Below are 26798 nucleotides of genomic sequence, written 5' to 3'. Positions count from 1 at the left end.
AATTTGTAGTTTAATTAAAGAGTACTTTTAAACAGTAATTTTACACTAAGTAGAACAACTAGGCATTCATTTGTATCCTTTTTGTGTATGTATATTCTTATTTCCCTCCGTGTGTTGTTATAACTCATGGTTTGATATTATGTATGAAGAATAAAAAGTATAAGATGGGATGGGATGAGATAGATAAGATGAAATAAGATAAGATAACCTTTATTGTCACTTTTTTCTGTGGCACACATTAAAAATGAAATTCTGATGCCTGCTCTGAAAAGAAAATAAACTGAGATGTTAAAAATCCACCCATATAATGGTAAGCGGTGCGACAAAATAATGAAAGAGCTAATTGCAAGAAAAAAGCACATTATGCATTATGTGACCCTATACATTTATGTACCATAGCAAACTACGATTAAAAAACTTAGCTGGCATATCTGATTTGGGAAAGCTAAGGTTGTGATTAAATAACAAGTCATTTAGAATGTTGACTCCTACTGAGTCTACTGAATATTACTTTAATATTGAGTAATAAAAAATGGAAAACAGCCACGCGACTTTCAACCCGCATTTGAGCATTAGAGCTCTAAAAAGTCAGTCCATAGTGTGAGTCGCAACAGTACATAACGCAAACCACAGTTTGGTGGGAAGTTTGAATTCTATTTTGCTTTGTAATATAATGAATATTTTATTTCATAAATCTATTTATTTTCTAGACCCTCTGGACTTCCATCTCACAACAGTCTGATTACCCGATTAAGGTTTTGTGTTGCAGTTTCAATGTTTTTTCTTAGCTGGACTACCTGTGGAGCACTAGCCATAATGATGACTTATTTTCATTATATATTCAAGGTATTTAAACAATAAAAGTTTTGTGACATAATACAAACATAGTATTGACATTTTTAGGCTACAGATTGATTAGATAATTTCTCACTAGTTTAGATCTAGTTTGCTAGTTTGGCATTTAGATCATCCATGTCACCCATATGTGAGTCTATGTACAACCCATGTGTAAAGATTTACTGCTTTGATCAGATAACATTGCTGGTAATCAACACAGAAGTGCCTCTAGGGAAAAGTCAGAAGGATGGAGAGCTGTTGAATAATTCTTAACGAGGTTATACAATTCATCCCTTTGCCCCGATATAGTTTTATGCTCCCTGCTCATTAATCTTTCTCTCCAAGGAAGAACACAGACTAAAAAAATTTAAGAAATTTAAATTTAAATTTTAAATAATGTAGCAGTAAAATCCCAAAGAAGTTCCAAATATGTAGAGTATTATATATGAATTCAATAATGTGGTAAGATTGTATAATGCTCAAGCAATATAAGAAAACCACAAAGATGCCAGATAAGTGTTTTAAAATATATATAAAAAGTAAACTGTAGAACAATGAAGTATAGAATAGTAAAGCACAACCATTAACTTTAGGAAGCTGTGATCATAGGCATATAATGTTGTAGCTAAAATATATGCTTGTTGTTACAGGTTGTTAATTTCCATTCAAATTTAAGATCTGAACTAAATGTTGGTAATGTGGTAAGTCTGTTTATGCTTTTTGTTGTTGGCTTAAGAACATTTCTACTTAACATGTACAGATTTCCTGTTCTTGCAGAATATCACGACTCAACATTATTTCATGGGGATTTAACTATTTTCCCCTATGGTGAAAGGGTTAAAAAAAACCTCTATTAGATCAGGCTTAGTTTGCCACTGTAATCTTGTTTCTTCGATCTCCTAGCTTCTTTTTAAGAAGAAATAGATTACTTGTTTTATTTTAGTGTTTCCAGTGCTTGAATAATTCTTCATAATAATGTAGTGATAGCATCAAGATAGCACCATGAGAGGAACCCCAAAACATTTGAGACAACTGAACATCATGGGAGGAAATGAGGCAGAAAATAGGTTTGTAAGAGGATTGTTGCATTGGTTATGTCACTGTTGGCTCTCCAGTTCTTTGCACGCTACTTTGTTCAGAGTTTATGTTCCATTCTTCTGAGTATTTTACAGAAGAAACAATAATTATAATTGTCACTTAGGTTTACTGTCTAAAACAGAGGTCTCCAAACTTGGCAACTTTAAGACTTGTAGACTTCAACTCCCAGAATTCCCCAGCCAGATATTTTGCCCCAGAATGTATGCTAAGCTGCAAAAACTAATCAAGATGGGGACAGTAATTAAAAATAGTATTAATCCTCCATCAGTCAGGAGTCTGATTTGAAATAAAACAATAATATATGATCCCATGAATTTAAATGACTGAATTACATTTGTATGTTATTGGTCACCATGCTATTATGAAATTATTTTGTGGATATTTCAATTTACTCTTCATACTTTTTATTAACTAATGCTGAAAAACCTGTGAAATATACTTATATTTTTTATAGCCCATAAAGAACCCAGAACCTAAATCAGAAGATTCAAAAATCGAAGGGGAGAACAGCTGCAGATCAGAGGATTGCCTTTCAGAAGCAAGAAACTCACCCAGCATCACCATGGCCAATGACAACATTATAGATAGCCTTAAAATGCATGTCACAGTCATCAACTTAACCTCATGGGTTGTGCTTCTTAGTTGTCCATCTTTAATTTATTGGCTAAAAAATATCAGGTAATCATTCCAAATTTGCAGGTTTTATTTTTTAAAAAATGTTATGAGATGGCCCTGTAAGTTAATATATGTGCTATTAGAAGAGTTCATGAACTATTTGGTTGTGTATATGAAATCAGTCCAAATGTCTAATGAATGTGAGAGGTAGTCACAGTACATTAGCAGGCAGAGAACTAGAGAAATAAAAATTTAAAAGTTAAAAGATAACCAGGGGTCGCGAGTTCAAATCTCGCTGGGGCCTCCTTTTCTCCACAATTGTTTTTATTGGGTATTGTTGTAGATTGTGATACTAAAGAAACCAATCTGATGTTGAATTTGATAACAGCAGCACAGTTACTGGTAGGACAATACTGGAAGAAGGATAGTTTGCCTACTATAGAAGAATGGGTACTTAAGGTATCGAATCTTGCAGAAATGTCTAAGATTTCTGCTTATTTGAAGGATCATTCACAAGAAAGATATATTTCAGTTTGGAGAAGATGGATAGATTATATTCAGAACAAATATGGGACTAAAAAGTTCCATTTAGCTTATGAGTAGATTTTAGAGGGATATTGTTATTAATTTTAGTATTAGTATTGATTATATTTTTGTTTAAATTATTATGTTTTTAATAATTTGAATGTATCTATGTTAAAGGGGAGTTAAAGCACATTATGAATTTGGTTAATTTTATAATGGATAATGTTAGTTAGAATATGATTATTATATCTATAACCCTGTATTCAGCTCTGGGAAGTGGGAGGGGGAAGGGGGGTGGTTTGGGGCGGGTGGGTTTTGGGGATATATATTGTAAAATTTTGTTTTAAAACTCTTTAATAAAAAAGTTAAAAGATAACTTAGAACTACAAATGTGTTAAATGTTTAGCATACTAGGAAACTGTCTTGAAATGAAAAATCCATTATAAGTATTTTTTCATTATCTTAAAATTGGCATTGGTTTTTTTCAGTTTCTGAAATGTGAGATAGTTCACAGTAACCCAATTTTTTGATTGTTAAAACAGCTTTAATTGAGAGGAAAAGTTGCATTTGGGCCATCTAATGACATGGTATTGATTTCCCTATTTCTCTGCTTATTTTATTTTCAACCATCTTTTTTTAGCTCCTTTAGTGTATTTTGTTGTTGCTATCTAGAAAAATAATGTTGCATGTGAGTAATACAATAGTCCTTTGTGTTTTCTCTTTTTAAATTAGATACCATATCAGACTTGATCCTGATCCATGTAGATTTGTTGCTGTTATTCTGATAATTATTTTGAATATACTCATGAATACAAGTACTACAAAACTTAAATCAAGGTACTTTAATTATCTTTGTTTTAAATTGTACTACATTGAACACTCTTGTATCAAATTGTTTTCCCTTCTGATAGTACATTATTAGGAGTTGGGCCAAAGCAAAGAAGAATCTTTTAGCTTTCAGAACTGCTTTAGATCCAACAAAAGATCTCTGTAATCAGAGGATGGGGATGGGATTTATTTATTTTCATCTTGTTCCAGTCTTATTTTTTTCTGTTTCCTACACTAAAAATAAACTGAATTTTTCAGATCATTTCAGAACATTTTGCAATTCTGCTAGCTGACAACTCTCATGCAGTCATTATTACAGAAGTGAAAGAAATTGTATGAATTGCTCTCTTATAAACTGGTGAGGGAGGGAATGGAAATTATATTGACTTTACATATTTTTTCCTTTTAAATATCAGCCATGGGGTAGATGGTTCTCCTACAAGCTGAGGTGATACAATTTCAGCTACTTGGCTTAGCATATTCTAGGATGTTTTTCTGCAAAGTAATTATATCTTGAACTTTACTCCATAGTATTGCTTCAATAATATCTGTTGTTTATTTGCTATGTCAGCCTTTCCAGGTTGATAACCCCATCCACCAATAAATTATACCTGTATCTCCAGGCAGGATAATCATGTTGGCTTCGGAATTGTGGGAGTTAAAATCAAATACCATGTGAGATTAGGAAAGACCAAGACTAACAAAAGTACTCATACATCTCATTGCTTGAATAATTTTATTTTATTGTCTTTTTTTCTCTTCCTACAGTAAATTATTGAAGATTGCAGCATATTTTCCACTTCTTTTCTCCGTTGCTGCTGTAGTTTTTGCACCTGTTTATTTATATCAAATGTCATACTTTGTAATAATTCCTCTTTTTTTACATTCATTATGCAGCATTGTGTAAAATCTTTAGCTGGCCGAAACAGTAATAGATGTGGAAGTATAGATAATATAGGAAAACCTAAGCCTCATCTTCTATCTATAGTAGAAAATGGAAAGGCTTTAGGTTTCCAAAGTGATATTTCATGATAAGAGAACAATATTTTTACTTACTAATTTTTAAAAAAATTGTTGCATAAATGTGTTACTCAGTAAGCACTTTGTTCTTGACACTGAGGAAAAACATGGTTGCATCAGTTCCTTCATTTTGAAGCAAATGGCTTTTACTTATTTATTTTAAAATTGCAAGTTTACATGTACCATATACTTCTGTATTCTTACTTCAGTCAACAAGTGACACTAAACTGACAGACAGAACAATTGAATTGCTGATAAAAATGATTGTAAGTTCTTACCCAATTACTGGCAACTGACATATTTTTGTTTTTCCGTTGGTTCTAATACAATTTATAATACTAATGTGTCCAAAGACATATCCGAGGTTGCAAATTTATGAGCTAATTGAAAGCAGTACATAAAAGTGTACTCAATATAATGTAATTTAGTAAGTATACAAGAAGATTGTATGCTGCCTGTTCTATTAAAATCTGTAGTTAGAGCTGGTGAATATTTCTATGCAGAGGAAAATCTGTCATTATGGACAAACATATAGGAAATAATTTTGAATCACCATTCCCATATTTATTTTGGCAATATTACTGCTGGAATAAATAAGATATCAGTATGTATTGTGAAATCCATTCACAGTAGAAATGGAATGTTAATGGAGTATTCTCTGCATAGAAGCCATTTTATTCAAGGGCAGTGAAACACTGCATTGTGTAAATGATCATTTGATCATTTCTCTAATACGTTCCTTTCTACATACATCACTGGGCAGTTCTTATAATTCCTAATAACTATGTTGGAAAGTCCAGGTTAAAGACAGACAAACAAAACAATTCAGGAAAGTTCCCTAGAGCTAAATACGGAGATTTTAAAATGCATCCTAGAAGTATTGCATTAGAGTAACATTTTGCTAATGTTATTCAGCACCTCTTAGGTCGATCAGAAGTTATCTTAGTGTAGAGCTAGGCACTTCTAGTTGATTGGAGAAATGTTTCCATATTATTTGGATTGATAAAACGTAGGCATCAAAGAAATCAATACTTATCTATGCACTAAGAAGTTTTAAAAGGACATGTCTTTGGGCAGAACTACGTTAATATAACCATTTAAAAAGCAGCAAATATTTTGCTGCTTTAAATAAAATGTATGAGCATTATATCTAAAGATAAATTTTTGCTGCTTTTGCATATTACTATGAATGCTTAAAAGTTGGCAATCACTACATATCTTAGCACCTCTTTTATATAATGGCTCATTTCCTCTTCCAATTGCTCCTGGAAAGATAGGTTTCCTCTAAACCAAGTTATAATACATACTTTCCTTACTTGTATCCACTATAATTCCTGCCTAAAGTGCCTTTGGTTAGTTATTTGTCTCTGTTTATCATTCTTTTCCCCCTAATTTATTAAAAACTATTTATAGAATTGTTCTGTAATTTTAACAGTTTAGTAGATTATGCTGTGCGTGAATCATTACATGTGCTATTGTTACCGTCTTTACATGGAATGCTTCAAGGTCAAGCCAATCTTGGTATCCAGACATACTTTTAATAAGGTATTAAAATGTTCTTAGTAAGTCTCTTGAAAAAAGTCCTCCACTATCTAATTTTCAGCTGATTTTGTGGCACTAAAGTGAGCTGCCGGTGTATTCTGTGTCTTGCAGTCAGTCTGTTTTACTGCTATACTGGGCTCTTTTTTTGCCAACAGCTGGCATAGAACACAGTAGTGCAATCTATTCTCAGACCTCTTTCAATGAAGGCTGACCTTGGAAAGCATTTCTATACATCTTATAGCTGTGTGCTAAATGGAATTTTGGCAGTGATCTTTTGTCTCTTGTCAGTGCCACAGTAAGGGAAATGGCACTTGCCAAATTATTCTTTCTCAAGCAGAAGCTAAGGGCACAAAAGTTCTCTTCAAATTCATGCATTGGCATCTCCTGGGAAGCTTGTCCTTCTAATCAGATGCCAATGAGAACTTGAATTTATTAATGGGTCTTAGTAAAGGCTCTGACTGTATAACTTTTATCTATTTTGCAGTGCACATGGTGTGGGTATGTGTGTGTGTCATGGTAGCTAATATTTATTAACGTGGTGGTAGCTTATGATATACTAGCTCATAATCTTTGGTTCAGACACAAACCATTAGAAGTTAAGGAGCTGTCCAATACACTTTAGAATCTGTAAGTCACCTCTGGACAATCTGTTACAAATTTATGTATTAATAGAAAATCAAAGCTGTTGATTGTGGTCTGATACCTGTATATGAGAAGCGGGTGAATTGAGTAATCTCTAATCATATTCTTAATAGATGCTATTTTACATGCTGTGTGAATTGTGCATACTTAGGATGTATAGTACTTTTATTATCCTTTTTACATATTTTTGTACCTGCCGATAAATTAATAATGTATAGTTTTAGATTGTATATTGAGAATAGTTTTACACTTTTATCTGAAACGTTTTGCTTTTTTTCCTATTTTGGAACCATGCCTCTTTTTGCTTTTAATTTGGATTTACAGTGTCCATTGAAAACAAATAAGAAGCAGTGTAATTGTAGCCAGGCTACTTACAAGAAAGCCCATTTGAGTGCTTTCAGATTTTCTTCAGTTAAACATGCAACTATCTGTAGGACTGGAAGTATTTCAGGAAAGTAGTCTAAGGAAATTTTAAAATTAAAACATTACTACTTTTTAATAGAATCCAGGCAGTCTCCAGGAATCAACAAGAGCAGCTATATTAAATTCCCATAGCCGAATAAGACATTATTATTAGTAGTAGCAGCAGTAGTAGTAGTAGCAGCAGCAGCAGCAGTAGTAGTATATGGCATTGTTACATTAGCCAGGAGAATACAGTGCTAATGAAGAGTAGTAGTTTGGCTGCCAATTTACTAGCTCTGTTGTGGTACACGCTCACACACTTCCCAAGGTGCGCCACAGGAGGGTGAGCTAGGTTTGCACTAGAAAGAAAGATGAGCAGCTCTTCCTGCAGCAGCACCCAAGGCTCCCTCCTTCTACTGGAGCTACTTTGCAAACGGGTGTCACAACTGGGAAGGTTCAGACACAGCAGGAATCTGCCCCCTGCACGATGTAGCAGCTCATCTCCCCACTGAAGTGGTACCTGTTTATCTACTTACCTAGAACATGTTTTCAAACTGCTGAGTGGGCAGAAGCTGAGGCAAGTGACAGGAGCTCACTCCACCATGCAGTGCTAGGGCTCAAACCACTGGAGCAGAGACCATCTCCAGTTTCATTTAAGCCACTGGACCTCAGTTAGTTTTTGAGAAAATGCTTCTTCCTAAAGATTCAGATTGGCTTCTGTATATCTTTAGGATCAGAAACCAATTTGGAGATAAGAACTGTCTAAGAATAAAACCGCAAGTGTTAACTTTTTTATTTTGGATTCTTCCATGTGCAATTAAACAATAATGAGAATTGCTGGTGAAATAATAAGCAAAGAGGAGGGACCATATTCAAAATCTTCGTGCCTAGGTCCATGTGATTAAGGGGTGGCTTTTTTTTATTATTCTGGTTCCTGAACAGCAACTTTCTCATGCAACTGCTATATTAAAAACAAGAGAAACTCAGCAGAGTTTCGAAAATTTCAGAAGGGCCTGGCGGGTTGTAGGTGAAAGGAGGGCATGTTCCAATCCTTCAGCATCTGCAGGGTTGTTCTTGGAATTATGCATTAAGCATGGATATAGTGGGCAACTTTGATTTTCAAACCTGCTAGATTTTTTAATATTGCTTACCAGTGGGGTACACATGCCTCAAACATTTATTTAAAAATACCTCTGTTCAGAAATGTTAAATGTATCCTTAAGCTTTAGATCACCATTTCTGATCTCTAGTGCCTCTAAACAAATGTGTATCTGCCAAAAAAAAAACCTAGTGAAAAAATAATTTGCAGTAAAGGATGACCTGTTTGCACACTTGAATCTCAGACTCATCTTGTGTGATATGGTTGATATAATTAATCATTTCATAACTCATAGCTCTTGATATCTGCATGGGTGCTGCATTGTTCATGCAATAAAGTATGTTTCTGTTCACTGCAATATGTTCTGAACCATATGAAATATTTTAGTCTTTTAAGTAGCCTACATTTTAGAGTTAATTTGTAACCTGGAAGATCCTCATTCAGTTGCAATATTAATCTTTTACTTCCTTTTTCTAGAAAATAAGATAATGTAGCTAGATCAACATTAATATTAACTATTTTACATGAAATTTGTTAAAAGTATTTGTAATTGTTAATATATTTCTGAATATTTATGCCAAGGAAGTATGATTGAACAACTTACCCGTACTTTGAAAAGGGTGAAGAATAAATTTTTAGTTCATTTTGTTAGATTTTTTAAACTTGATGCTAGTCTGAGTGATAAATATTTAAGGTGTGAAACATACCGTACTTGAAATATTTTCATTCATTAAAAAAAGAACATAGCTTGATTATTCAGTAGTGGCATTTTAGTGAACCAACTTGCAAAACATGATAGTTAAATTCACAGTTCTATTGCTTTCCATCTTCTCATGAATAATTGTTCTCACAAAAGCATATGCTGTAATATTTTCATAATGATTACTATTTGACAGTCCAGCAGTATGAATCCTTTTCCAAAGTACTGACAACTAAACTTGAACTTCTAAATATGCTTCCTGAATTTTAATAATAGCTCTCTTTTCTGTGCATGACATGTTGCTTTAAAGTCTAAAAAAAAAAGGTGCAGACTATGATATTTCAAGGGATGGAGGGAAGTCAAAATTGTGACAGGAATATGTGCAGAAGCCCTGGGATGCAACTAAAATAGATTTGTGACTTTTGTCTAAAATGTTTGCATTTCAGTTTCTAAAATACAGTCTATAGGTAGTCCTCAACCTATGATCTTATGAGCCCGGAATTACAAGTCATAAGTTGTGCTAGTCATTAAGCATGCCACTTTGTGATCATCCCCAGCTGTGCTACAGGTAATCCTCAACTTACAACCACAATTGAACCCAAAATTTTTCTTTATTAAGTAAGTTTTGCCCATTTTATGAGCTCTCTTCCCGTGGTTGTTAAGTGAATCACTGCAGTGGTTAAGTTAGTAACAGTTGTTAAGAGAATCTGGCTTCCTCACTTGACTTTGCTTGTCAGAAGGTTGCAAAGGGTGATCACATGACCCTGGGACACTGCAACCGTCATAAATGCGAACCAGTTACCAAGCATCCAGATTTTGATCATGTGACCATGGGGATGCTGCAATGGCCATAAGTGTGAAAACTGGTCATAAGTCATTTTTTTCAGTGCTGTTGTAACTTCGAACAGTCACTAAAGGAATTGTTGTAAGTTGAGGACTACCTGTACCTTTTTACAGTGGTTGTTAAGAAAATGCTGTGATTGTTAAGCAAATACATTGTCCACAATGGCCATTTTTTGCTGGAAACCAGAAGTAAATGTGTTTCTGGGGGGAAAAGTCATAAATTGTGTACCAGTTGCTGAGTGCTCAAAGTGCAATCACATGACCCCAAACGGTAGGGTATGGGGTCGTTACGTATGGGAGTGCCCTGCTCTTTTAAGCAACTGGTTGTAAGTCAAGGACTACCCATATTGTCTATTCTACTGTAGGCCATTGGCTCAAGCCAAACTTTATTGACATACTATCATAAAGAATGTTACCACAAGACTTAAAAATAATAAAAGGGTAGGGAGGGTAGACTCTTATAAATCATACACAATATAATTAAAGGTCAGGAGGAAGAGAGATGTTTAATCCCCTCTGCTTTCCTGCCCCCTTGGGTATTTTAAAAATCTTTTGTGAGTCTATCTGTGGTTTAAAATACTTTCTGCTTTTTTCCTTTTCAAAAATTTGCAGAAAATCATGTTGCAAAGGATTCCATCACCAGAAATAGATAGATACAGTGGTGGGATTCAGCCGGTTCACATCGGCAGAACCGATACCTAATTTTTTGTTGAGTTTAGCAAATCGGTTACAATAAAAATTGCAAGGCACATCGCGCTGGTGATGCTGCCATGGCAAGGCATGTCACGGCGGTGATGATGTCTATGTGACTTGTGTCATGCCAGTGATGAGATCAATGTGATGCGCGGCACACTGGTGATGACAGATATACGAGGTGCGTTGCGCTAGTGATAACAAATATGCAAGGCGCGTTGCAGTAGAGATGACGAATATGCAGTGATGACGAATATGAGGCGCATCGCGCCACTGATGACAACAAACGGAATCAGTAGTTAAATTATTTGAATCCCACCAATAGATAGAATAGAGAGAGACAGAGAGAGAGAGAGAGACAGAGACAGAGAGAGAGAGAAATTGTTTTCTGAAGCCCTTGATATATATATCCACATTTTTCAAATGTACATTTAAAAATTTATTTATTATAATTAATTATATTTACATGTAAACTAGTAAAATTGCAAAATGTAGAGATGGTTCATCACAAATTAAATACGCAATTGATTAAAACAAATCTATAAGGATTTCCGTCCACTAATTTTTTTTAAAAATGTAAGATAACAGATAGATAAAAGTATTAGATAGTATCTCCAAACTATTTTCAGATGTTGGAGACAATAAACTTCACAATATTTTTATAGCAATGTATAAAAACAAACCAAAAAATGTAAATTTCCTTACAGTAAAATTTAGTTGTATTGTTGCTCAATCATGAGATGGGCAGCATATACATTTAATAAATAAATAATTCTGTCCCAGGGACACTTGCAAATTACTGTATATGTTCCCAATTACTTGAAGACAGAGCTCCTTAGTCTTTTGTGGCCAGTGGGCATATTTGGAATTTTCAGAGCATGTTAACAGGCATTCCCACTAAATGGTTGCCATGGTCAGCATATCCAGTCACAACAGAACGCAAACAAACATTAGATTTTATGCACAGATGCACATGCACTCACACACATGAACACAAACACATAAAAACATGCTCTTTATTTTCCAGGTTTGTCTCTAATATATGGCCCAGAGACACCATTAGAAATATAGGTTGGTCCTGGTTCTTGTAGCATGCTAGCTTACTTTAAAAAAATAAAAGACTATAAGTAAGTTGGAGAGGAAATTTGTTAGCGGAGAAGACACGTTGACAAGCACAGTGCTGTGCTTGATACTGTTATTGAGGAATGCCAAAAGAGCCAAAGAAGAAAGAAATGTGCTTCTTTTTATTAACTTCCAGTGGAAGTTAATCTTCTCAATCGAACCTTTTAATTACACTGATTCCTTCATATTCCTGAAACCCTGTGTCAATTACAATAGGCATTTCTGTTATAAAATAATCTCTTCATTTCTGGGAGGCTTGATATGCAAAGTCAGTTACTCTATCTATAGTGATAAACTAAGCTTTGACTGGTTTTTAATGGTTTCATTATGGTCATCTTATAAGCTAGAATAAGATTTATTGCCTTTTACAGATATCCATGTTTAAGGTTTGTGAAGCTGATGATTAGTTGCATTAAATATATTTTTGAGTTTTTAAAAACAGTTATGTTTCATTTTTGTTAGATGTGTTCATTTTTGGTGCTAATTAACAATATAAAGATCAGTTTTTAAATAATCTTGTTACTATGGCCAAATGCTTACTTGTAGATACAGATGTTACAGTGTACATAAAAGAATTAAAGTTTCATAAATGTGCTCCTTTTGTGGATTAGTAATTTCATTAGATAAATGCAGTCCATTGCTAAGGTTCTCAGCACATTCTTCTTATTGAATCCTGCAGATCTGTGCATATTTTTGAGCCTTCATGGTTCTCTGAATGGAAGCACTCCATTTACTGAGGCAATATTACACATTTTAATCAAAGACAGTTACTATCAATCATCATTTAATGATTCAAGGATATCGTATCTCTGTCAGCATTTGAATATATTTTCATGTCTGAAATATGTGCTTGTGTATGTGTGTGTATGTATGTGTCTGGGTGAGTGCTAAATACCATACATTCTTCAATTTAATTCTCTATTTCAAATATGAAAATTAAAATATGGCTCTGTAAAGAAATTAGATATCTGGAAGTAACATTCTTTTTTGATAACTAGTTTGACTTTTCTTATTAACTTCTTAAGACAATCACTGGCTTGATTGTAGGATTATGCAAGGATAAAAGAAGTGCGGACTTGTCTTCCCATGTCTGCCTATCACTTCTTTCAGTTGTAGCTTCCGTTCTACAAACATCACATTGCACATACTGCAGATTTCAGAAGTGGTTTTCAGAAGAAAGAGCAGGACTGTTCTGTTGCAAAAGGATTCTGTTCAAGCATTTTTTGCACTGGTCATTCTCTAGATTATAAATATCCATTTCTGCAATATGTTGATATACTGCTCTGAAAAAGTGCATTTCTGAGACCATGACACTTTATTTTCATAATAAACAAGACTAATTCCGTTGGCTTTTTCTGTTTTATACGGTAGAAGTGACCTTGATATCACTTGAAAGTAAAACATAGGATATGACGTTTGTAAACATTATTGAACTTAGCGTAATTTATACATATATTTATATTTTAATTTTCAATTACAGATCTGCAAATTCAAAAGTTGATGTGATAAGCTCTTTACCTCAGACTTAGATGGTAGACAATGGTGAACAGGGCTTTCTTTAGCTGTGTTGAATGTGGTTTATACATTATACAATTCAATTGTGAATTACTGTTATGGGAATTCTGGAAATTTGGGGCGGAGCAATTAAATGTACATGGGAAGATAGCAATAATTCTTTATTGGAGACTTTCAGCTCCACCATCAGTAACTGCCAACATGTGATCTCCCAGAAGAAGATGGAGTCCTAAAAAAGACTGAAAAAAGTATTTCATCCTGCAGAAAAGGGAGCTGCACACGTTCCTTGAGAACAATTTTGCTCCAATCAAGCCAGCAATTATGGAAGCTTTCTTCTGTTTCAAAAAGTGCTTACTCTTCTAAATGTCTGAATGATACTTTAAGCAGTCAGTTGTAGGTGTGCATAATTTTCAAATATTTTATACATCAAGTTCCATTACAAATCATGGTTATTGTATATCTTAGTACCTTTTCCATGGAATACATGAGATTTATGAAAAGTGCCACTCAAGAGACCATTTATTGCAGTCTGTGAATATTGTTAACTGCATTTCTATTTTGCTCAAATGCTTTTGAATGTAATGATGAGTGTTTTTGCCTTCAGTCTGCTCAGGTATTTTATGTTAGAGTATTTTGGTGTATTTTTTCAGTTTTAATATTTTGTGTATTAATAAAAGGAAAAAATAAAATATGTTTATAGTGTTCTTCAACAATATAGAACTGGCTTCAATTTTCACACCAAGTCTTTTAAGCAGTGGGTAGAACTAACTCTGAAAGCATTATATTGCTAAGTTACTTGATTGTTTGTTTTTGTTCAACAGTAACATGTTGCATTGCAAACACGGATATAGGAAAGAATAGTGAAAATTTTTAGCTTGGAATTACTTAGACCAGACATGTCAAACTCACAACGTCATGTGATGTCACGCAATGTATTGGAGCTTTTTCACCATTGCCGGCAATGGAGTGGGTATAGTTTCTTCATGACGTGTCTGGCCCACGGGCCTGTAGTTTGACATCCCTGACTTAGACTGTTAATTGATCAACAGAAGTTCCTGAAAAAGAATCCAGCTAGCAAGAGTGAAGGAGCAAAGGTGTCAGAGCATGCACAGTCTTATTGTGCTGAGATAACCCAGGAGTAAATGCAGTAAACACTGTCTATGTTAAATGGTGGTTTATCATACACTATTTACAATATCATACAGCAGGAACAACATACATACACGTGGTAATACAGCAAACTCCAACACACAGCAGTTATAGTAGGAAACAGACGAGACAGAGACTCCAGCAAAGCCTTCCCTTTTATACTCAGGCTCCTAAAGAGACACAAACCCTGCTGAGTCATTCCTATCATTGCATCATCCACCTTATATTCCATTACATCATTACATAAGCTGTTTAGCTATTAAATTAATACCCTGAGAAAAGGTGAGTGGCAAGCCATTCCATATTGTTGTTGAGAAAACTCCATGGTAAGAAATATAGTGTGATAGAATGGAAATAATCAGTATGACATAGTTATATTTGGATATAACCTCTATAAAAAGGAGAAAAATAATCAAGAAGTAGTCTGCATGTTAAAGGTAACAAAATCTTGTAAAGTGGAATCCAGAAGTTAAGCAAACCGTAAAAGTTAATTTGGCTATTCAAATCCTCAAAGTAAATTACTTGTAGGGCCATAATATATCAATCCCTTTCTGCATCTAAAAGACTAAAGCTAACTTAAATGGCAGAAAGTGAAGAAGAACTAAAGAGCCTCTTGTGGGTGAAGAAGGAGAGTGCAAAACTTGGGTTGAAACTAAACATTAAGAAAACCAAGATCATGGCATCCGGCCCTCTCAATTCCTGGCAAATAGATGGGGAAGAAATGGAGGTAGTGATAGATTTTATTTTCCTGGGCTCCAAGATCACTGCAGATGGGGACTGTAGCCAAGAAATAAAAAGACGCTTGCTCCTGGGGAGGAGCCTTGGTGGAGCAGTGGGCTAATGCCTCCTTAAGTAACACCAGCTGCCTGCAATTAGTGCAGGTTCGCATCCCACCAGGCTCAAGGTTGACTCAGCCTTCCATCCTTCCGAGGTAGGTAAAATGAGGACCCAGATTGTTGGGAGCAATTAAGCTGACTTTGTAATAATGCCGCTTGGGGTGTGTGTGAAAGCCCTAATAAGCAGGCATATACACAGAATGAAGGCTACTGCTAAGCTTGTAAGCCGCCCTGAGTCTTCGGAGAAGGGCGGGATATAAATGGAATTTTAAAAAAAAAGCCATGGCAAATCTAGACAGCACACTAAAAAGCAGAGATATCACCCTGTAAACAAAAGTGCGTATAGTCAAGGCTATGGTCTTCCCAGTTGCAATGTATGGCAGTGAAAGTTGGACCATAAAAAAGGCTGAGCGCCAAAGAATTGAGGCCTTTGAACTGTGGTGCTGGAGAAGACTCTTGCGAGTCGCTTGGACTGCAAGGCAATCAAACCAGTCAGTCCTAGGGGAGATCAACCCTGACTGCTCTTTAGAAGGCCAGATCCTGAAGGTGAAACTCAAATACTTTGGCCACCTAATGAGAAGGAAGGACTCACTGGAGAAGAGCCTAATGCTGGGAAAGATTGAGGGCAATAGAAGAAGGGGACGACAGAGAATGAGGTGGCTAGATGGAGTCACTGAAGCAGTGGGTGTGAGCTTCAATGGACTCCAGAAGATGGTAGAGGACAGGAAGGTCTGTGGGAATATTGTCCATGGGATCGCGATGGGTTGGACACGACTTCGCAACTAACAACAACAAGTGAACCAGCATGCAGACATGGATGATACCAAGAATTGTACTATCTGTACCTGGATTGGCAAAAACGCCATTGACAAAATTTCTCGCTGTGTATTAAACTTGGCTGCTAGAGATTAAGAAGGCAGGGGCTGTCACGGATCGGCAAGCGGTTAGAGAAAAACAGAAAACCAAGTGGTAATAAATGAAGCATTCTTGTACTTGTGAAAATGGAAAGTTAACTGTGGAGAGCAGCGCTTTTGAATTATATATCAATGATCTGGAATTCAGACTGAGCAACGAGTGGCTGCATTTACAAATGATATCAGGGTGTTCAGGATGGTAAGAAAAAGTGACTAGAAGAGCTTCAAAAGATTCTATAGGCCAGACATATGGGCTCTAAAACAAAACATATGGGCTAAACAAGGTTGTTTAGACAACCGTTGTCTTTAACATTTAAACACCTTACTGAGAAATATATTACTCAGAATACTGCTTCTCTCTAGGCAGCCTTTGTGGATCTTGAACAGCATTAGACCCTGTATCTTGGATTAAGCTATAGGACAAGGTATATAAGTAATCCTCAACTTACAACAGTTCATTTAGTGACTGTTTGAAGTTACAATGGCACTAAAAAGTGACTTATGACCATTTTTTATACAGTGTCCCCATGGTCATGTGATCAAAATTCAGATGCTTGGCAACGAACTCATATTTATGATGGTTGCAACGTTCCGGGATCATGTGATCACCTTCTGTGATCTTCTGACAAGCAAAGTCAATGGGAAGTCAGATTCACGTAACAATCATGTTATTAACTTAACAACTGTAGTGATTACTTAACAACTGTGGCAAGAAAGGTTATAAAATGGGGCAAAACTCACTTAAGAAATGTCTCACTTAGCAACAGAAGTTTGGAGCTCAATTCTCCTCGGAACCACTCCCCAATTTTCCAAGTCCCTTGATGTGTCCCTAATACTTTACTATGGAAAGATGAGAGTGGAGACTAGAATATGGCATACTGTGCTATGCTACTTTTGACACTTTTCCCTATAGGCTTAGTACCACTGACATTAGAGGACAGATTTCAAAGTGGGTTGAAACAAGTTTAGAACAAGCTCTCTTACGACTTATGAGCAAGCAAGGGCACACTTAAGCAACATTTGTTTGAAATAGACCACCAAATGGATAATGGTAATACCACTCAGCTTCCCAGGGCAGATAGTCTGAGATGCTGTCTGTCACCAGCTATGCTCTCCTTTCAGCAGTTCTGACTGGAAGATATAAAGAGATACCCTATCCATTACAAGTATGTCTCTGAAACTCAGGAATGTGTTGAAACTCTAAAACATTTTCTTCTATAATGCCAGTTTTATACAGAATCTTGGAATGCTCTAATTACCTCACTCCTGACCAGCAGAACAGGATTCTCCAACAGTATAAGCACTTTCTCACAGTAACCCTAAAATGATACACAAGGTTTTGTGTGGTGGCATTTAGAACCCCTCTTCCAGGATTTGTCTCTCATAAGTCATTTTATGAATGCCTGTTTTTGCACAAGTGGGTTTTGCAGGAATATAACTTTATTTTAACATTAAACTATTAAATTCATATTCTGGAAGGTGTTCTGTAGACTCACTAAATCATATTTGTTAATACATTTCCCTTTTACCACAACAAAGTAATAGAGAATATTACAGAATGAGGGATTGAGCTATAAAAAAGGAGGCTCAAAGGATCAAATACCAGGTGCACCTCAAAATCCATGATCTGAGTAGTAGTAGTCAAACACAATAATGTCCTAGTAACCAGTGACTATTGTTTTCCTGGGAAAGTTCCAGGAATATATTTAGGACCATACAAACTTAGGTTCTACAACCTATGCTGACTCCATTCATCTCCATCTTTTCCTCTATTTTAGGTTTATTAAGGGGATAGGTGGATTGTCTCTAACTGGAAGTAAATTCATTTCGAACCAGCCTGGGTTATACTGGGGCTTGGTGGGGATTTTCCATGAAATTTGTAGTTCGCCAATGAATATATATGGAGATTCTCAATCATCCAGGCAATGGTTGTCCCAAAGGTGCTTTTTCAAGAGACAACTGGACTTTCTTGTTTTTCTTTGAAGACGTTTCGCTTCTCATCCAAGAAGCTTCTTCAGCTCTGACTGGATGGTGGGGAATGGAAGGATTTATATTCCTTGCAGACAGCTGGTCATTTGCATTCTTTTAGAGAGTCATTGAGGCCACCTGGAGGTTTATCTGTGATCACCTGAGTAGTGCAAATGGGTGTGGAGCCTTCTTGGAATTGCTGAAAGGACTGTGTTGTAGACTGGAGATAGATGATGTCATATCTCTCAAGCTCTGGTGAGAGGGCTGTTCAATTTTGAGATCTTTTTTGAGTCTACTACAGTCTCTTTCCTTCTCCACCCCTGACAATCTTCATCCAGTATCTCCCCTTGTCCTCACCTCTTTGTTCATATCCCCCAAACAGATATATTATTTTATTTATTTTAATTCCATTTATATTTATATATATTTATATATATTTATATTTATATTTATAATTTATATTTATATTATTATTTATATTATTTATATTATTTATTATTTATATTATTTATATTTATATTTATTTATATTTATATATATATATTATATTTATATTATTATTTATATTATTATTTATATTATTTATTATTATTTATATTTATTTATATTTATATATAAAAGTAATTAGACTTTATCAGCCATTGTCTTGGAGGGAAGTCAGAGGTCCAAACGGGAAGAGGCAGTGCTGAGTTACAGTTTAAGGTTAGACTTCAGTAACTTGCTTGCTGCCCTTCAGCTTTTGGATTACACCTCCCAGAATTCTCAGTCGTCAACTGAGTGGAGCGAGGCTAGTAGGACAAGCACAGCAGGTCGCCTATTCTTGACAGAGAAAGTTAAAAGGTGGATCCAAGGGTGGTACTAGTGGAGGGGTAGGCAACCTCGGCTCTTTTATGACCCGTGGACTTCAATTCTCAGGAATGCTGGGAGTTGAAGTCCATGAGTCGTAAAAGAGCCGAAGCTGCCTACCCCTGTACTAGTGCATAGTTACAACAGAGCTGTCTGATAATTCCCATGAATAGTATGACAGCATTTGAACATTACTCACAATATTTGATTGATGGTCTTCCCGTTTAAAGAGATAAATCCCTCCTCCGCTTTTAAGCGCTCGAATGCAAGAAAGGGAAAACTTCTCGGCCCTCCCTCCCCTAGCAACCTCAGCCACGAACGCATGCGCAACCTCAGCCACGAGCCCTAGATCCAGGATTTATCAGGACAAACGGATATCATGAAATAGATGCATAAGAGATATCCCATCATTTACGTTTTCTACTAAAATTATTTTTAGGATTTTATGAGCCAACAGCCCTTATTTAAAATGCAAACCTCAGCCACGAACGCATGCGCAATAGGCATCGAAGTCAGCGAGGCTCCACTCTTTCCATTCGTAGTCGGACTCTTTTAAGCGAGGGAATTGCGGTCCTTTCGAAATAGGTTCCCCGCCGTTCGCACGAGCGGCTTTTGGGATTGGTTTACGGCTGTTTCCTCGGCGGAGTAGAACATGTCGGGGTTCAGCCCCGAATTAATTGAGTATCTGGAAGGGAAAATCTCTTTCGAGGAGTTCGAGCGTCGCCGAGAGGAGCGTAAAAACTGCGAAAGAAAGGTGAGGCCTTTTTGTTTCGCAGTTATTTACAATTTTTACTTCTTTGAGGGTTTGTTGTCACTGTGTGTTGGGGGGAGAGAGCACGGGGGGGGAGGCTCAGCTAATCTCAATGTACACATGTACTTTGATAATAAAGGTTTATTTATTTATTATTTATTATTTTATTATTTATTTATTTATTTGTGTGTTTGTAATTATATCTATCATGTCTTGTTCTCCCCTCATTTTCAGTAGTGTGTTATGTACTCAGGTACCCGATAGCTTGTTTGCATTTTAAATAAGGGCTGTTGGCTCGTAAAATCCTAAAAATAATTTTAGTAGAAAACGTAAATGAAGGGATATCTCTTTTGCATCTATTTCATGATATCCGTTTGTCCTGATAAATACTGGATCTAGGGCTCATTTCCGGGCAGCAAAAATCCGATGGGCCACTACGTGGTAGCAAAGCAGTGGGATTTTTTTTGGTGTGTGCTGCCTTTTAGTGGTCCTCCGGATTTTTGCAGCCCAAGCCAGATTTCAAAAGTTTGAAGATTTATCAGTATTTTGGGGGGGACATAAAAGAGCCTGTTTTGCTTTTGGGTACTTAAGTAAATACAAAATACAAGGGAATCCCATATGGGCTAAGGCACAGGTCTGCAACCCATGCGGCTCTTTCAGCTGTCTCCTCTCCCACTCCTCTGCCATGTGCAATCAAAAAAAAAAAAGTGGGACTAAAAAAGTTCAACCAATCAATTCAACTATGCAGGGTAGGTGCATATCTCGCCTTGGCTCCACTCTTCAGTCAAACCCTGTTCTGCGCATGTATGCGCATGCGCACATATTTTTTGCGGCTCCCAGTTTTTCATTTTGTGAGGGAACCGGTTCCGAGTGGCTCTTTCACTGTTTCAGGTTGCTGACCCCTGGGCTAAGGCAAAGAGACAGGAAAGCAATTATTATAACACATTGTGTTACCTTACCAGTTTTGTGCTGGCACATGTTCAACATGTTCCATTTATTTAAATTACCGTGCCATTCTGACCAATTCTGTTTACTTTAAGATATACATGATTCTGTTATCCAAAGTGTAGCTAAGTTTTGTTAAGTCATTTGCAAAATGTGCAGTCAATTGAGGATAATGTCCAGTTAATGATGTAATTTCTATACAAAGCCTGTTTTACATTACTTAGCTTTATTGTCTATTGACAGATTCATTAAAGTTGACCATTTAATTTTCATGAACTCTTCCAAAATAAGTCATACAATGAAACCTCAGGTTTAATTAATTACTCACTAATATAGTGTTTTTCTTAAGCATATATGTATTTTTAATCCACTGAATATTTTACTCAGAATACAGGCAGTCCTTGACTTACGATCACAGTTGAACTCAAATTTCTGTTCCTAAGCAAGACAGTTGTTAAGTGAGTTTTGCCCCATTTTATGAACTATTTTGTCACAGTTAAGTGAATCGCTGCAGTTGTTAAGTTAGTAACATGGTTGTTAAGTGAATCTGGCCTCCCCATTGAGGTTGTTTGCCAGAATATCACAATAGGTAATCACATGACACTGGGACACTGCAACCATCATAAATACACACCAGTTGTCAAGCATCCGAATTTTAATCACATGACTATGGGGATTCTGCAATGGTTGTAAGTGTGAAAAATGATCATAAGGCACTTTTTTTAGTGTTATTGTAACTTCCAACGGTCACTAAATAAATGGTTGTAAGTTAAGGACTACCTGTAATATAAAATTAATGTTATTTTCTTTTTAAACTTTACAGGGACAAAATGTACTCACTGAGGAAAATGCAGAAGACCCTGATGGCCCTTCTACTTCTGGGCAAGGAATGTCTACTGAAATACAAGGACATATTGAAGCAGAAGGTATGTTTTATGCTTATTTTTTTCATTTACCAAGGGGTAAATATCCTGATCACTGCTTTGCTGTCACATTTATAAATCAGAACATGGGGGCTCACTGCCACTTTGCAGTGAAAATAAGTCACAATTTCCCCAGGCTCAGGAATCTGTATGTAATACTAATTATTATTTGATAGGCTTTAGTTCAAACATGTATGTATATCCTTTGTGATCAGTCTATAGCAGGGGTGTCAAACTGCTGGCCCAGGGGCCAGATATGTCACCACGAAACTGCTCCCACTCCATTGCCAGCAATGGGGAAAAAGCTCCGATGCGTCGTGCAACGTCACGTGATGTTGCGAGTTTGATATGTCTTGTCTACAGCATCTTGAGGCAGAGTAGAAAGTTTTTGAGGGTTTCTGCCAGTTTGTGTAGAAATACAAAAAAATAAATTGATGATCTAATAATATGAACCTTCGTTCATTTCGCTGGGACCTGAAGACCTGGCTCTTTGAGCTCTCCGGCCCAGGCTGAGAATTTTTAATGGGTTTTTATTTTTTTAGGGATGATTTAATCTTTTTTTTAAATTGTTTTTAACTTTTGTATTGATTTGGTTTTAAATACCCTGTAAACCGCCCTGAGTCCTTCGGGAAAGGGCGGTATATAAATCCAATAAATAAAAATATGTTCTATCATATTATTTTTCAAGCTTATCACTTTATTAATCGACAGAGAAGGGAACCTGCTGCCCTTCAGCTCTCATCAGCCTTGGATATTGTGGCCAATATTCACAATATATATTGCTGGGGGTTTGAGACGATATTCCAGGAGGTGCAAAAACTTGGGTTTAGAAGTTTCAAAATTATAGTGTATATGTATTATTCGTTGCCGCTATATCGAACTTTTGTAAGGGGTGCAAGAATATATCAGAAGCGTTCTAGGGGTGCGCAGTATAGAATAGGTTGGGAACCACTGCTTTAAAGACTTGAATTACTCTTATTGATTCTGTGGGTGTTTGATTACAATTATGTCTTAATACAAATAGTTCTTGTTTAGTGACCACAATTGATACGGGCAAAATGGTCGTTAAGTTCTTCATAAGATTCTTCTTCATAAGATTAGAAACAGTTGCTAAGTGAAAAACCACATGACCGTGACTGTGCTTACAATTTTCCTTCAATTTTCCTTTGCTATTTGCTCTTTCCTTTATTTGAACTGGGGTTCTTTCTCTCTTTCTTCAAGGACAACTTTTATGATTTTATGAACTCTCCCTGTTTTACATTAATTAGACAACATTATTAATCTTTTTCTCTGAGCAGAAGAGATATCAGATGGTATCAGTAAATCTGTCCATCGAGTTTTTGCCTCCATGATGGGAGAGAATGATGAAGACGAGGAGGAGGAGGAGGAAGATGAGGAGATCTCTGAGCAACCTACAGCGGGCGATGTTTTTGCACTGGAGATGGTGCTTAATAGAGAGACTAAGAAAATGATGAAGGCAAGCAATATAATAAGAGCCCTTAAAGCAGCCACATCTTTTTTTCAGGTTTATGTGGAAGCCTCGAAAAGAAAAAAAAAGATCTAGTTACCCCAAAGAAGGATTGAGTTCCCATTTCTATGGATTCTGAAGCATTTCTTCTAAACCTTTTTTGAAGCATGCACATCCTTATTGCTTAACTGGAAATATTTATGATAGGATTTGATTAAGTGGGTTCTGTGTGGATGCATGATATAAACTATATATTAAACAATGTACATGGCTATTGCACAGTCAAACAACAGTTTAAATCAACAGTTCAACACTCTCAATTTAAACATATTTTTACTAGAAAAATATTCTTTGTAGGTAGTAATAACAACTGAATTTATTGAAATATATTGATGCCAATCTGTTTTCTAGGAAAAACGTCCACGCAGTAAATTGCCTCGTGCCCTGAGAGGCCTTATGGGTGAAGCTAACATTAGATTTGCTCGAGGTGAACATGAAGAAGCCATTCTAATGTGCATGGAGATCATAAGACAAGGTATCTTTGAATGCTTCTGTGGGTCAGATTTGTTACTGAGAATAAATAGAAGGGACACATAACATTAATACAAGACAATTCAGTGTGTCATTATAGACCTGACGTTGCATCTGCTTTATGTTTTTATAACTACACTTTCTCCTATTTTTTGTTAACTTCTTAAATTTTCCCAATGATCCCTCTAGAAAATATGTTGTTCAAAGCTATTTTACTCTAGCACTGATCTTTTGGTTACATTAGTGTTGTAGGGTAGCATAGGTGCACAAACTTAACCCATGCATAGTTTCTGAACACTTTGGGCTCTCAATCTGCAACTGCCAAGCTTTGAAAAGTTTACTTTTAACATTTCTTTTCAGGAAGGTAGAATAGAAGAAATAAACCCCATAAGGAAATACATGGATATATGGTTTTAAAAACGTACTCTTTAAAATTGATGTATGACCACTTTTTACTTTGGCTATTCTTGCTTTCCCCCTTGTCCCATTCACATGCAAACTTTACATATCCCACAAGATCCACATATATTACAGAATGAAAATCCTACGTGGAAATGTTACTGTATTTTCCAGCGTATAAGATGACTTTTTAACCCATGAAAATCATCTCAAAAGTTGGGGGGTCGTCTTATACGCCCAGTCGTCTTATACGCCCAGTCGTCTTATACGCCGGAAAATAGTACATAAATCAATCGAGCGCCCCTGTTCTTGCAAAGCAACTTCAAGCCTCCTTAGTCCAGTCCCCCCTCCAACATGACTCTCCCTTCCCACCCCCAAGAGCCTCTCAGCCCCTTCCCCTCCCCCTTGCAAACGCCAGACCCCGGGAGCTCTTGCGTCTATTCCAAAGGGTGGGTGGAAGGAAAAGCCCCTTTCGGCTCCGGCTTGGCTGCAAGTCAGCGAACCTGGGAAGGCACGCCCTCCCCTCTCACTGTGGAGGAAGCAGGGCAGGCTGGCGTCTGGCGGGAGCCGGCAGGGCAGTCCTGCGCACGCGCACGCTCCCCGGCTCCTAAGGAGTCCTCGGGGAGCCATGGCAGGTGCCTCACGCTCTTCCCTCTCGAAGCAGCATCGGCGGAGCCGTCAGGCGGGAGCCGTCAGGGCAGTCCTGCGCACGTGCGCGCTCCCCGGCTGTTAAGGAGCACTCCGCGTGCGCAGGACTACCCTGCCGGCTCCCGCCAGACGCCAACCTGCCCTGCTTCCTCCACAGTGAGAGGGGAGGGCGTGCCTTCCCGGGCTCGCTGATTTTCCGGCGTATAAGACAAAAAATCTTGAAAATCATCTCAAAAGTTGGGGGGGTCGTCTTATATGCCCAGTCGTCTTATACGCCGGAAAATACGGTACATTGCTGGACATTTTGAAAGCACAATAAATGTTTTCCTCCTCTTTGGAATGTTGAAATAGCCTCTACTGATTTAAGCTCACTTTGCTATTTTAACAATCTGCAGTACAATATGAACTGCCTAGTTCATTTTTACAGTAACTGTATTTGGCATAGCAATTAAATATAAAAGAATAATTAAGCCAGACAATATTGTAATTACATTTACTAATTGTGTTTTGTTTAAAATGTTTTGAATATTCTCTGTAAGGGGATCTACAATCTATGAAACTCTAAAAGATCTAGACTCTCTTAATTTTGCAGGATTGTAAATTAGAAAAAGAAGTTGATGTAGGAAACCATCAACGTGATAATAAAACAGAGTTTTATTTGAAGCCTTATTAAGAGTAGATCCACTGATCTTTAGGTAATAAGTCAGATATAGACAACTGAATCCTTTCTTTCCTAGTTTAATGCATCATGCTGAATTGCACTATTTGTCCTCTTTAAATACAGGAACTATAGTGTTAGATAAAAGTTTTCCCATTGCAGTTCTTAAATAACTGAAAGTTATTGTTTCAATTTTTTCCTTTTTCCTTGGAGTCGCGGGGGGGGGGAGGGCAGGGGGGAAGGCCTAGGGGGAAAAATGGAAAAACCACATTTTTCCCCCTAAGCCTTCAGATATTTGTAATAAATAAACTGCTTCTTTTTCTTAAAAAAGTTCTCATATTTGAATTATGCTTTTGTTTTTTAAAATTAAAAACTGCCTAACTTAACATCATCAACGGCAGCCAAATAATTTAAAATTATTTGGGGAAAAGCAAATTCAAATGCTGCTGTTTTTGTGTCATGGAAGAAAGTTTGGAAAAGATCCCAATCTCTGTTACTATCTGTCCTCTCTCTAGAGTCTAGACCAGGGGTCCCCAATCTTAGCAACTTTAAGACTTGTGGACTTCAACTCCCAGAATTCCTCAGCCAGCTTTGCATCCAAAACAGGGTCTCAGAGTAAGATCTTAACAGTTGGGTGGGTCCATATAGGAAATCCTTCCCATACTTCCTCCAGTCTAAGCTGCTACAGTTTTATAGGTGCAAAGCAGCTTTTTGCATTATATTCAGAAATGAACTGCTAATTAAACAGTTTCAAATGATTATTGTTGCTAGGTGCAGCATGCACAAATTTAGGCATTTTATTGAAATGATTATGAATAGTAACCCATTTTTCTTTTGGCACCCAACAGCTCCACTTGCTTATGAGCCATTCTCCACTCTTGCTATGATTTATGAAGACCAAGGAGATATGGAAAAATCTTTGCAGTTTGAACTGATTGCTGCTCACTTAAATCCCAGTGACACGGAGGAATGGGTCAGGCTAGCTGAAATGTCACTTGAGCAAGACAATATTAAACAGGCCGTTTTTTGCTATTCGAAAGGTAAGCAAATTAATGTCATAGCAGATTATTTAATGAAATTTGCTTTACTGTCTATTTTGCAGCAGGTGTCACAGTATTGTTTTCATTACAGTCTTTGCATCTGTTGAACCTAATTTCATTCAGCTGATTTTGATGGTCACATAATAAGTTAATTTGTTGAGATATTTAGGCATTTTAGTATATTTACAGTCTCCTTGTTATGACGTACCAAATCAAGATGGGAAACTGGTTATGTACAAAA

At 36.5% G+C, this 26798-nt stretch overlaps 2 protein-coding genes and 1 long non-coding RNA gene across 4 annotated transcripts in view; 2 read left to right on the top strand and 1 right to left on the bottom strand.

Annotated features, from left to right (window-relative positions):
* PGAP1 (post-GPI attachment to proteins inositol deacylase 1) overlaps nucleotides 1-5265 on the top strand; it is a 56705-nt gene extending 51440 nt beyond the window's left edge. The window contains exons 23-27 of the mRNA XM_083350767.1: nucleotides 711-846; nucleotides 1488-1538; nucleotides 2390-2613; nucleotides 3808-3912; nucleotides 4672-5265. Coding sequence (XP_083206893.1) covers nucleotides 711-846; nucleotides 1488-1538; nucleotides 2390-2613; nucleotides 3808-3912; nucleotides 4672-4810 — 655 coding nt within the window. The 3' untranslated portion in view covers nucleotides 4811-5265. The remainder of the gene's footprint in view (nucleotides 1-710; nucleotides 847-1487; nucleotides 1539-2389; nucleotides 2614-3807; nucleotides 3913-4671) is intronic.
* Nucleotides 5266-14454: 9189 nt separating this feature from the next.
* LOC310632867 lies at nucleotides 14455-19456 on the bottom strand. The gene is made up of 3 exons (XR_014490927.1): nucleotides 19394-19456; nucleotides 17640-17699; nucleotides 14455-14536 (listed from the first exon to the last, which is right to left on the bottom strand). It is a non-coding gene; the product is annotated as an uncharacterized lncRNA (long non-coding RNA).
* A 339-nt stretch (nucleotides 19457-19795) lies between these two features.
* GTF3C3 (general transcription factor IIIC subunit 3) overlaps nucleotides 19796-26798 on the top strand; it is a 29206-nt gene continuing 22203 nt past the window's right edge. For both annotated transcript variants that reach the window (XR_014490856.1, XM_083349720.1), the window contains exons 1-5: nucleotides 19796-19948; nucleotides 21714-21816; nucleotides 23112-23290; nucleotides 23693-23816; nucleotides 26366-26557. Coding sequence is in view for 1 of the 2 variants with exons in the window: in XM_083349720.1 (XP_083205846.1) it covers nucleotides 19847-19948; nucleotides 21714-21816; nucleotides 23112-23290; nucleotides 23693-23816; nucleotides 26366-26557 (700 nt within the window). In the remaining variant the exon portion in view is untranslated. The remainder of the gene's footprint in view (nucleotides 19949-21713; nucleotides 21817-23111; nucleotides 23291-23692; nucleotides 23817-26365; nucleotides 26558-26798) is intronic.

The sequence above is a fragment of the Vipera ursinii genome (genome assembly GCF_947247035.1).
Source record: "Vipera ursinii genome assembly, chromosome: 1".
Classification (NCBI taxonomy): Eukaryota; Metazoa; Chordata; class Lepidosauria; order Squamata; family Viperidae; genus Vipera; species Vipera ursinii.
This window is presented reverse-complemented; position numbering and strand designations above follow the sequence as displayed.